Raw genomic sequence first — 12,367 nt, forward strand, 5'->3', positions numbered from 1 at the left:
AGATATTCAGCAAAGTGAGGGGAAAATGCCGAGGGAAAAATGACAATATGTTCAACTGTGTCTCCATAAACATTAGGACAGGGAAATAAGTAAATGAAATGAAAATGCAGTCGTCCAACAACTCATACAAAAGAAGAAAGGTGAGTTTAATCGAAATGCGGATCCTGACAATTACGCACGGGACAAAAATATTTGTTTGACCAATTTATATTGTGAGAAATTATGTGACATTTTGGCAATGACGAGTACACTAGTATGTTGTCCGATATGCTTCATAAAAACGAGAGTAATGACAGTAGTTTCTGTTTAAAACATGCTGTTTCAACCGTCCCTCCTACGTGTTTCAAACGACCCGCATAGGTGGGGCGTTTGAGACAAATGTCAACTTACGTTCAAAGTTATAAAACAGATCATCCAACATATGTGTTAAATTACACTTGTAACTAAAGGAATACACATGTGAGTTGTTGATCACATGATAAAAATGTTTGTGTACATAACGTCATCTTTGAAAAAGACGTTTAACTGAAAAGTGTATCAGTCGACCCGGCGCTCCCCTACACTGCTGCACGTAGCTTCACCTGAGCTCCGTCATTGGCTGGAGAGAAAACACCGACTCTTTCGCGACTCTCTCGCTCTCCACCCAGAAACGTCCCCGTCCGTGCACAACAAAACAAAGAAAAAGACCAAAATACAGGCAGGGGGAGGGGGCGCTGCAGACACAGTCACCAAAGGACTAGAAGCCCATAGGTGATGATTAAGACAGATTTTATTTGTACAAGTCTAATGTTTATTTTTGGGCACAAAAATCCAGACCCAACCTTTATAAGCCACCGCAGAAAAACTAAACCCCCCATTTAGTCAGTATATCTCTAATTTCACTATTGAGAACACCATGGTGGATATCACAGTTCATTTCTCTCTGCAAATCCTACCTGCGGTTGAGCTGCTCCATCTGCTGAATGGAGTTGGAGCGGGTCAGGCCCTGTGGGGCCGGAGGTCCGGTGGGACGCTGCCATGTGGTGGTTCTGTTCACGTGGTCCACGAAGAAGATCCTCCCGTGGCTGTCGATACGAGCCTCCCAGTCTGAGGAGCAATGAGCAGCGGATACAGAGAAGATGTTTAAAGCGTGGGAGGAACAACCCCAAGAGTCAATGACAACACATCTCTCATCTCAGACATTTGAAACTCCACTTCATAGAGTGAAGTGAAGTGGAGTTTCAAATGTCTTCTGACCAAGAAATCTGTTACTGCACATTTTCTCCTAATTCTACAGAAACACATTCCAGAAATTAGCTTTAAAGGGGACAATATCACTTTTTGAAGGCTCTTTAACATATATTTGGGTGTTTGTCTTGCCTTCCGGCCCCCAAAATGTGAGAATTGACAAAAAAAATCTGTAATGTTCAGGCTCCCTAGGTTGAAATCTATGTGGTTTTATGAGCTGTTATGAGCCCTCAGTTGTCTTCCAGTGATGTAACTAGGATTCAAATTTACATAATCCCACCTCTACCTGGGACCGGTAGAAGGGGCGGGGCAAGCAGTGGTTCATTTGTATATAAAGGGACAGGCACTGAAACTGGCCATTCTGAACAGGGCTGTTTTGAGAGGATGAAAAGAGCTGTGATGTTTGATCCTTGGGGTATTTTGACCAAAGCATGTCACAGACATGTCTTTAAGACACCTGGGAACTATTTTAATTCGTGGGAAAGGGGCAGAACATGTCTCCTTTAAAGATCCAATCCAATGAAAATTCAAGTCTCATCTGCATGATGAAGACCTATCATGTCAGACTAAAATAATATAATAAAAAGTACAGTGAACCACTGACAGAAAAAATAAACGGTCAGAGATATTTTGGACATTACCACTGCACTGCTCGACCTTTTATTTTTGTAAAGAAATCATCACAACAAGGAAAAAGTGTTTGTTTCTGTGGCGGGGAGAAGGCGCTCTGCAATCGGATAGTAATGTCTTTCCAGGATGTTTCAGAGTTCGGCTGTCTGAGGTGAGTGACTACATGCAAAAACACAAAGTTTATACTGTTTATACTGTACACTATATGAGTTCAGTGGTGTCTCGTAAGGATTCCAGTCATGTACCATAGATATCTGATTGTTTTCTGAGTGTTTGTTGTGGTTTAAAGAATTGCCCCCATAGTTTAGCGTTGTTGCTATCCCTAGCGCCGAGTAGCCATGGTGTAACTCCGCCTGCATCAATTTTAGTCACGTTTTTTGCTCCCCCCAACACTCAGGACAACGATTTAGGGTCAAAAATGACCGGAATTCTCCTTTAAGACATACCAGTCCAGAGTCAGGAAGCCGACACACTCACTGACAGACAGCTGTAAATGTGTTTCGGATCATTTTGTTCACATCATGATAGTTGATAAACAGCTGTGCCATTCATTCTTTCAGCAGGGTTGATCTGTGATCCAAGGCTTGTAGCTTTAGTTAGGGTCAGGTGGAACATGGACACACATATACACAAAGACACGCCGCTACACACAGATGGCGGCATACAGAGATATGCTGCATGCAGGCACACACACTCACTGGGGGGCAGAGGCTCGTCCACACGTTGGTATCGGTGGATGTCGTGACGTACAGAGGGAAGCGAACGGACAGGATGGCCGTTGACATGGGAACCTGAGCACAGAAATACACAAACACAGAGGGAGTTTGGTTTTACTAAGTGGAAATGGTGCAAATACAAGTTACACAACACTGATGTTCAGTTATGAAAATGTTCTAGTAAGCTGCTTTAAATTAACTTTTTTTTTTTTTACCTTCCTCTCCATCAGTTTCTGTGGTAACTTGCTCTGAATCGGCAGACCCCGCCTCTTCCTGTGGTTTCGTCTCCTCCCCTTCCGGCTCTTCAGCCACACCCCCTGCAGCCTGCAGGCTGAGCCTCCTCACGCTGACCTGCTCTACCTCCTGTGACCCGCTGGCTACCGGAGCTTCTCCTTCAGCCTCCGTGACTTCAGCTTGCGCACCCGCTTCAACTTCGGTCGCTTGAGTTGTTGTTGTTGTTGTTGTTGTTGTTGGCGGGGTGCTGGGAGCTGCAGGTCCCCCAGGATCTATGGCCGCCTCCGCTCCCTCCTGTGCCTCCTAAAAATAACCCACAAAATAAAAACAGTAAGCGAAAGCAATGGACAAAATAGCCATTTTTACAGGTAGTGGTGATTCGCTGGAATGTGGAAAATTTCAGTGCTTCAAAATATTATAGGAAGTCAATCTAAATGGAAGCTCACAATTAATAATTAACAATAAAAATTAGTAATTAAACAAAATTATCTCAAAAGGCATCTATTTCAATGTTGGTTGTGGTACAGTATTATGGTGCAGTGTCAAACTAAACCAGCTGGAGCTAGGACCCTGCGGAGCCTGCTACTCAGTACAATGTGTACACTGTGAAGAAACTGGTGTCACTGAGCCACAGCACAGCAGACTGAGGTAAGACACAACCATTACCGCTCAGCAGTCGATGTCAGGTATTAGCCTAGTGGGAGTTTTGCAGGTGATCACTTTGTTTTGTTTTGTTTTACATTTCACACAATAAACCCCAGCTCAGTTGTATCACCCCTAATTACCTATAGGTAAATGTACAGGATGCAAACAGCAGCAATCCTAAGAAATAAGATGAGCTCAGCTGGGTTCAAATTAAGTTTGACACCGAGTTTAAATGCACAAATACCAATTTTTTGACAGAAATTATCAATAAAATGCATTTTACTGAAACATATATATCGTTAGATATCAGATCAATTATTTTCTGCTTAGCTTTTTTGATCTGTTGCTTGTTCCAATCTTTCAAAGTAAATCAATGGGTTGTCTGTTTTCTTTTTTTTTCTTTAATTGTGCATGAGGACATTCATGGGAAAAGCACACCTGCCATGCAATTCACATCCTGTTAGTCCTGAAGGTTTCACCACTGACTGTTGGTGCCAGTATTGAGTGAATAAAAGTTGTGGTGCACCGACAAAGGAAAAGAAGAAGAGGAATGATAGCAAGCTAACATGTATACTATGTAGGCTAAAGAATGCATCGTTTAAAAGACTAAAAAACTGGATTTGCACAAAAACCTAAAAATATCCAAACCTGAGAATATTGCTAATTCTTCACAATTTACTGCTTACTAGGACTGGGCGATAAAACGATAACAATACATCAACTTTTCCTTGATATGAGACGCGGTTGACTGTTGTATAATGTCATAATTGTCATGTTCAATTTTTGACAGAAAATAAATATTTAAATCACAAATAACTTTCTGATATCTTCAAATCTCACTTGTGAGTATAAGGGAAATTTAAACTTGACAAAAATAGTCATTTGAGTTATATTGCGATATATATCGAAATCGACGGATGTGAAAAAATTATCATGATAGGATTTTTTCTCATATCGCCCACCCCTGCTACCCTAAGGCATCACTATCTTCTGACACTTGAATTATAAAGTTAATTGTAAAAGTTATGAATAGATCATTCAACAGTGTAGCTGCAGTCCCAATTAGGATATATACAGTATGTGGTTCTGTAATAACACATTGAATCATGAGTCGTGGCCACATCAGGATAATGAACTCACCACAGCAGTGGTCAGTGTGATTGGACAGCTCTCTGATGAGGAGACGACTGTCTGCGGGGCCGTTGCCATGGAGCAGGTGTCGATCTCTGATGAGGGTTCCTCACCAGCCGCCCTCCCCTCCTCGGCCACGTCTCCACCCTCTGGCAAAGTATTATGAGACACGGCCTCTGTGAACGGAGCCTCCTCCACCTCTGAGAAGACGTCTGGCTCCAAGACATCGTCCAAGTGGAGACCCGTCTCCGCATCCACCTCAGGGGGCAGGTCGTCTGCCGAAGCGCCCGCTCCCTCTGGCTCCTCCTCCAGCACCGAGGGCTCTAGCAACTCAGGATCCGGCTGTAAATCAGGAAAAGGGTCTTCTTCATCGGGCCCGCCCATATCCAGAGGCACTCCATTCATCAGCAGCGGTGACAGCGGCACCGGACTGGCCCCGGACCTCTCCTCATCCTCGTCTGAGTCTATGTGCAACATGGAGCTGAGCCTTGTGTTTGTGGGGAAGCTGGAGCGCAGTTTGGGTGAAGCTGCACCCAGCGGTCTTTCACCAGGACCCTTCGGGGCCTCAATGGCATCCAGACCCTCGCTGAGAGACCTCTGGAGCATTTCGTGGCCCAAGAAACTGTGAGGCCCCATGTATCTGGCCTCGGCTCCGATTAGAGGCAGGTCCTTTTCCGCGCAGGCGGCGGCGGCGCCCTCCCACAAGCCTTGAGAGCCAGAGGAGCCGGTAGGAGAGGGGCCTGCCGAGACCACCCCAGGGAGGTGATGCGGCAGGTCTTCATCGTCAGAGGGAGTCCCTGGAGCTCCGTTCAAGGATGAAAGGCCGATGATAGAGTCAGGAGAAGCACCTGCAGTAGGCGGAACAAGGCGCACGTTGAATAACCAAAACAAACACATCTGTGGAGAAAACGCAAACACAACTTTACTGCAGGTTTACCATCAGGCCCCGTTGAGGTGAGCTCCACTTTGAACTGCAGTTGGCCGCTGACATGTTCAGTGGGCAGGCGCCGACAAAGAGAGAAACTGACAGGCTGGACACTGGACGGTCAAACAGAGAGGGACATGTGAGTGTGTGTGTGTGTGTGTGTGTGACATTACACACTTCACATGAAGCTGGACCATTTTACAGCTTCTCACATTCACATGTCTGTGACTTACCCGGGTATTTTTTCTATAAGGCGCTGCACAGGGATGGTCAGCTGACCAAGGAAGCGTTTGATGATTGGTCGGCTTTTTGCGAACTTGTCCTTTACCTCAATATACAGGATGTCTGTCATCAGTGCTACGAATGTGTATTTCTGCAGAGAGGTGAAATATGACACATGATCATGAGTTATCCATTGGACTGTTACATCTTATGCTGCGTTCACACCGGACCTTTTGTTTTTCGAACGAGCGACGAGTTTACATGTTAAAGGGATAGTTCAACATTTTGGCAAATTGGCCCATTGCCATAATCGCTATAGTCATAGCAGTAGGTTCGTTACCTTTAATTGTCGGTGTAAGCTATTTTTAGAACGGGGGAGTGGAGCGACAGGCTGCTCAGAGCTACGCTATGGAGGCTAAGGGAATTTCTTGGTTTTTCTCATCAAACTCATCAAATACACAATCCAACAACTCCAAAAGGCTGTCGTGGACAAGTTGTGAGCTGCACATTCACCACGCTATGAGATAATAATGGAACGTTACGAGACGGAGCTGTTTTAGAGGTAAATTCATGCAAAACCGCTGATGTGTGTTGCGTTCAGGGACAGTTTTTCAGCAAGCAGACTCTGTATTTACCCTGTATTTACCTCGAAAACGGCTCCGTTTCGTAACGTTCCATTATTATCTCATAGCGTGGTGATTGTGCAGGTCACAACTTGTCCATGAAAGCGTTTTGGAGTTTTGGGATTTTGTATTTGATGAGTTTGATGAGGGAAACCAAGAAATTCCTTTAGCCTCCATAGCGTAGCTCTGAGCAGCCTGCTGCTTCGCTCTGCCGTTCTAAAAATAGCTTACACCGACAAATAAAGGTAACGAACCTACTGCTATGACTATAGTGATTATGGCAATGGGCCAATTTGCCAAAATGTTGAACTATCCCTTTAAGTGAATGCAAATGAGCGATTGAGCATTTAATCGCCCAGGCGAAAAAACGCTGGGGCTCGGAGCGACAGCGACGGAGCGACGGAGCGTTTTTTCGCTCTGTCGCTTGAGATGAGAAATCCCAACTCTCCGGCCGTCAGTCGCTCGTCGCTCAGCGCTGATTGGCTGCCGTAATCCCGGTGGTGTCGGTGTAAACAGAAACACTAGACACACACTAGACTTATACAAATGAAATTTGTCTTAATCATCACCTTCTAGTCCTGTGTGGTGCCACCATCTCCTCAAATGATTATTGTGATGTCAAATGATTATTGTCATTGCACACTGCCCCCTTAATAAACTAAATAAACTAAACTAAACTGTATATTGATAAATTGCTTGACAGAGTGTGTGTGATGCTGAAGTGACTTTGGTGTGGAAAGCACCTCTCCGTGCCAGACAGGGTTGGTGGTGTTAGCGATGATGGCCGATCTTCGTTCCTGTCCATGGTGACTGAAGATGGGGAAGACACTTCTCTTCCCCGGGTGGATGGACATCTTCAGGTACGGGTCCGGGTTAAAGAACATGCCCTTCTTCAGGCCCGTGGCACGTAAATCTGCAACAGAAGATTCCAGACAGCAGCCTCATAAGCAGAGGGCCAAATACTATGTAGGAGAGGAGAGAGAGAGAGAGCCCAGTTCTCTCCTCCTCGCCGTCTGGTAGAAAATGTTTTTGGGTGAGTAGGTTGTAAAAAGGACTTTCTGTTCTTGTAAATTCATTACACTAAATCTGATTTTGCCCGAATTGAATAGCAAAGTGATAACATTCTTTGTCTTTCTTGTCTGTCTGGAAAACACCTCTTTAAATACCAAGAGCGCTGTGTTTCCTGAACAGCTTTGAGAGTTTACTCGGGCTTTTCCCTGAGGAAGCTGTTGGACAAAGATGGAGATAAGATTAAACCCAGAAGTCTGCTCTGTGTTTTTGAGGGCTTTGTTAAATTTACTTCAAGTCATCGACACAACTTCCAAGATTTGCTCTGATTTGTTACCAAGGTTGATTACAAGAGAGAAAATAAAAATGTGCTTTGTAATGTCAAAATGTCTCCCAACAAAGAAACAATGGAGCTTCTCCACTCACCCGTCAAAGTAAAGCTGATCAGTTTCCGAGGATGTTCAACACCCACCTGCTCTGCCAGCCCCTCCACCTGAGACAGAGGAGACAATGTCACACTCTACACACCGCTGGGACCAAAACACAAAGGACAAATTTGTATTCAAGGGACGACACACCAACGCACACCTGTGCTTGTCCTACTGAATTCACATACATCTACATACTAATACAGAGTAATCAGAAGGGAGGAGGCAGCGCTCAATGTTGATGCAGCTGAGAATTACAGAGTTTCTACGGACAGCAAAGTGTCACGGGTTGATTCTGTATTGTGCGAGCGTTTGGTCATCGATCACCTGGATTGGTTTACATGTGATGCCTGTCCCAATATGAGGTTCCTTTATGTAAAAGCACACGAGGACATCACATAACTTAACAATACTTCCATTTTCCATTAGGTTTTCATTCAAACAGACAGTGACACAGGCTTTATATATATTCAGATATCAGATAGAAAAAGAAACTGACTGTGCATAACTCCGTTAATATGAGAGAGCAGTGTTAACGTGTGTTTTTATCACTTATCTCTGTTTACTCTAGCTTCCTGGGTAGACCTTAATAGTCGACTGTCGAGCTCGGGACTGTTTTCATATCAACAAAGACAAAAACGCAAGGAAAACATGGATTTAGGAGGGAAAAAAATGATTTTGGATGGGAAAAAAGCACTAGTAAGGTCTACCCAGGAAGCTAGAGTAAGCGGAGGTACGTGATAAAAACACGTTAACACTGCTCTCTGATATTAACAGAGTTATGCACAGTCAGTGTTGTGTGGTAAGGAACTGGTGGATGTTGCAAAGCATTTGTAGTGATATTTTAAGCATTATATAGAGGCCAAAGTCGCAGTTAGAAGAACTGCCCCCATTACCTGCTGTTTAACTGCAGTGTAGCGCAGCTAGCAGTAGGAGAGCTAGGTCCTGGCTGCAAATATTTCTCTCAGATTTTTTCCTATGGTCACACTCAGGGACCTAGAGCTGTAGAGCGTTACTTAGAAAATGACCGGACTTCTCCTTTAAAATCTGTTGAGTGAGTTTTTGAATAAACCACAAATCAGGCTTCTATCAAATGTAGGAATCAAAGATAAAAAAAAAAAAGTATTTCTCTTCTGTAGGTGACGCTCACCTCTAAGATATCAATTTCATTTTTTCCCATAATGCTTCAATGAGTGGGCAGCTCTAAGCACAGATCTGAATTTGATGTGGTCTCATTCAGAGGTGGTCTGGGTCAGTCTCAACACAAATGTGTCCTGGGCCATAATGAAGGAGCGCCTACTAACCTGACATCCTCTGCCACAGTCTAATTCATCCTGCCACAGCTTCATAATGAAGCAAACATAGATTGCATTGATTTATTGTGTGGTGGTTCACCACAATATCAACCCTGACCGCCTCATATTGAATTTCTATTTTTTTTTTGTACTATTTGAAAACCTTATTTCACTGCAGCAGTCTGCACAGCTCATTGATTTGGACAGACCCTACATGCCCCCTTCATGCTCTCTTTCTCTCTTCTCTAACACACACACAGACCCATACTCAGTCTAAAAACAACAATGCCTAATGTCTGTTTTTGTTTTTATATAACCCGGGGATATGATCCAAAGTGATCCCAGGTGTGAACTGACACATATTTTTTTAGAGCTGCCCACACGTGATCGGATCACCAGAGACATGTCATATCAACGGCAGGTGTGAACGGGGCCACGCACCAGGACTGCTGGATTCTTCACGGTGATGCAGGGGGTTGTGGCTCGCAGGGCTCCGCTCACTCCATGGTAGTACTTAAAACAGATCTTGGTCTCAGCTGCAGAGGAAGCAGTGAAGAATTATGGGGCACGGAAACAAACACTCTAGCGGTTGTTGCCGTGGAACAATGTGCATTGATCTTTGAAGCTCTATCGCATAGTGAGATTAATTCTGAAGGTATGACTAATATACTGCTATTATTATGAAACCATGAGCACGAGAATGGCTGCATATAGAAAACCGTATGTACAACTTTAAATCAAGGGTGTCAAACTCATTTTATTTCAGGGGCCACATAGAGCGCAAAGTGGGCCGGACCAGTGAAATAATAGTATAATAACCTACTGTATGAATAACAAGAACTCTAAATATTCCCTTTGATTTAGTGCAAATGAACCCTCCTTTTACAAAACATGTTATGAACAAACTGAAATTTCTTAAGAAAAATATTTGCAATTTGAACAATATTATGCCTCTTCTGGCTTTTATGTAATTTTCACTCTTGGCAAATTCATCCTGTGGGCCGAACTGGACCCTCTGGCGGCCCGGTTTTGGCCTGTGGGCCGTATGTTTGACATCCTTGCTTTGAAACCCTTTTTGTAAAATTCAGTGATGGGAATAGCTGCGTTATAAAATAGCAACGTTATAAAATAACAGCGCTACTTTTTTCAGTAACGAACCATCCAGAAAGTTACTGTTTCCCCTGCTATAACATTGTTACTGTTACTGACAATAAAATGCGCCGTTACTTGACTCAAGAAGTCACTAAATAATACTCCCGTTAAAGTGAAGCTACGTTATATACACTTTTTTTTTCGGTCCATCACTTAGTCAGAAAAAAGCTGTTCATCTGGAACTAACCAACTAAATAAACGGGGGGTTAGGGGGACGAGTCCAAGTAATTTGACATATTTGAGTATTTAATAAAAAAGTCATGTAATGGTTACTTTTCCTGGTAATTGGTTACTTTTATATTGTAGTAATTCAGTTACTAACTCACTTAATGTTTGGGGAAAGCTATAACTTTCTAAAAGTAACATGCTCAACACTGGTAATATTAATTATTAATATAAGATTTATGTATTTGTATGATTAATTATGAACTTACGCTCCATAAAGTAGGGCCCGGCCTCCAGCCTCCAGACAATCTGGCCTTTCTGAGTGCCATTCACCCCTCTGTTCTTACAGTCCCACACGTTGGATGGACTGGTTTCATCTGGAAAAGAGCAGAACCACGGCTTAGACATGAGTTTGTGTTAACTGTGGGGTTAGACAAATCACGCTCTGGCTGTTTTGACATTTCAAACCAAAGAATGTTAAATCAAGACGGCAGATGATGGCGGCTGAAGCTCGAAAGAAAGAACGAAAGAAATGCAACTGCGCCGCATCTGTTCCACCTTTAAGTTTAGTCTGCAGTGTCTTTCTTTAATCAGTGAAATCCATTCCCAAAATAACCTCCCCGCAACCTCTAAGCAGAAGGACAAACACCAAACTTCCTCTGAGTTAAAAACAGGGAGGGGGAATTCCGCTGTACGTAGCACTTTAGCCCACAGATTAATGAAGCACCAAACTCAGCTGACTGGTGGAGAGTTTCAAGAGAGGACTGCGTACTGTATGTGTGTGTGTGTGTGTGTGTGTGTGTGTGTGTGTGTGTGTGTGTGTGTGTGTGAGCACGCCTGTGTGTGTGTGTGTTTGAAGGTGGTGGAGGAGGGGAGGGCAGGTTGCTTATCATTGAGTGTCTGCTTAGTCGAGGAAAGTGGTAGCCCCTCTGGGGTATAAGACCCTGGAGCAGATAATGAAGTCCTGGCAGCCTTATGATCGATATGAAGTGACCTGACGCCTCTCTCCCGGCACCAGCAGTTTACACCATCTCTCTCTCTCTCTCTCTCCCATCCACACAGGAAACTAATCCAGACAGGTTAAGTCCTGGAGGTCATCAGAAATGTGACTAATCAGTTGGTAAATAAGTTAAAACATAAATATATTCTTTTATAAAATAACTGCACAGGAGCTCTGCTGTCTGCTGTCTGTACTCTGACTGGAGTCAAAGGCCATTACTAACACTCTATACTGAACAACTCCCTGAACATCACTGTATTGTATCAGCAATGATCTGCTGTAAAGAGGCAACTTTCACATCATAATGAAAAGGCAAACTAATAGCCTCTGCATTGATGTCTTCATATTTCAGTTAATCAGGCAGGATCAACAACAGTCCTTCTTCACTTAAACATTACATAGGAAAAAGCATGACACTTTTTTTTTTTTTTTTACCAGAGCATGCTTCAATCTGTATTTTGAATCTGAGTTTTAGAGATTTTGCAGGTCAGGCATTTATGATTAGCAACAAAAAAAACTGCCCAAACTGAGGGACTAAATACCAAAATAGAGGTTACCCAATGCCACAAAAATAAACACACAATTCTGTGTTTCCCATAATACCATCAATAACATTATTCTGCTCCACCCTCCCTTTCTGCTGAAGGTTCTGCTGTGTCTTTTCTTAAGACAGGACTTCCTTTACATCATCAGGGATATTGCTCACAAAAGTGACCTTTATAGGTAAAATAGGTGGAGACTTGCCAGATTATTTATAATAATAATAATAAATAGCCTTAGACCACCACAGGATGAACGTCATGAGCAAGTCTAGGGACCTGGTGGCTGGTTCAGACATGTTTGTAATAACAGCAGGACAGGGGACTCCTGGGGTGTTACTGGGGGGAGACAGAGACAAAGCTGAAGAACCATTATTATTTGCATGTTAACAAATAATTTAGTATTAATTAATAAAAATAAACAAAT

The 12,367-nt window shown here is 43.3% G+C and overlaps 1 protein-coding gene across 2 annotated transcripts in view; it reads right to left on the bottom strand.

Moving 5' to 3' along the window:
- The window catches only part of hecw2a (HECT, C2 and WW domain containing E3 ubiquitin protein ligase 2a), a 53,695-nt gene that overhangs the window by 25,545 nt on the left and 15,783 nt on the right, over positions 1–12,367 (bottom strand). For both annotated transcript variants that reach the window (XM_085765941.1, XM_085765940.1), the window contains exons 3-12: positions 10,671–10,778; positions 9,526–9,620; positions 7,788–7,854; positions 7,097–7,266; positions 5,742–5,881; positions 5,521–5,621; positions 4,593–5,431; positions 2,789–3,110; positions 2,556–2,648; positions 936–1,086 (exon numbers count right to left, since the gene is read on the bottom strand). In XM_085765941.1, the coding sequence (XP_085622067.1) occupies positions 936–1,086; positions 2,556–2,648; positions 2,789–3,110; positions 4,593–5,431; positions 5,521–5,621; positions 5,742–5,881; positions 7,097–7,266; positions 7,788–7,854; positions 9,526–9,620; positions 10,671–10,778 (2,086 nt within the window). The remainder of the gene's footprint in view (positions 1–935; positions 1,087–2,555; positions 2,649–2,788; positions 3,111–4,592; positions 5,432–5,520; positions 5,622–5,741; positions 5,882–7,096; positions 7,267–7,787; positions 7,855–9,525; positions 9,621–10,670; positions 10,779–12,367) is intronic.

Source organism: Trachurus japonicus, chromosome 21, assembly GCF_045865225.1.
Source record: "Trachurus japonicus isolate A0001 chromosome 21, Traja_1.0".
Lineage (NCBI taxonomy): Eukaryota > Metazoa > Chordata > Actinopteri > Carangiformes > Carangidae > Trachurus > Trachurus japonicus.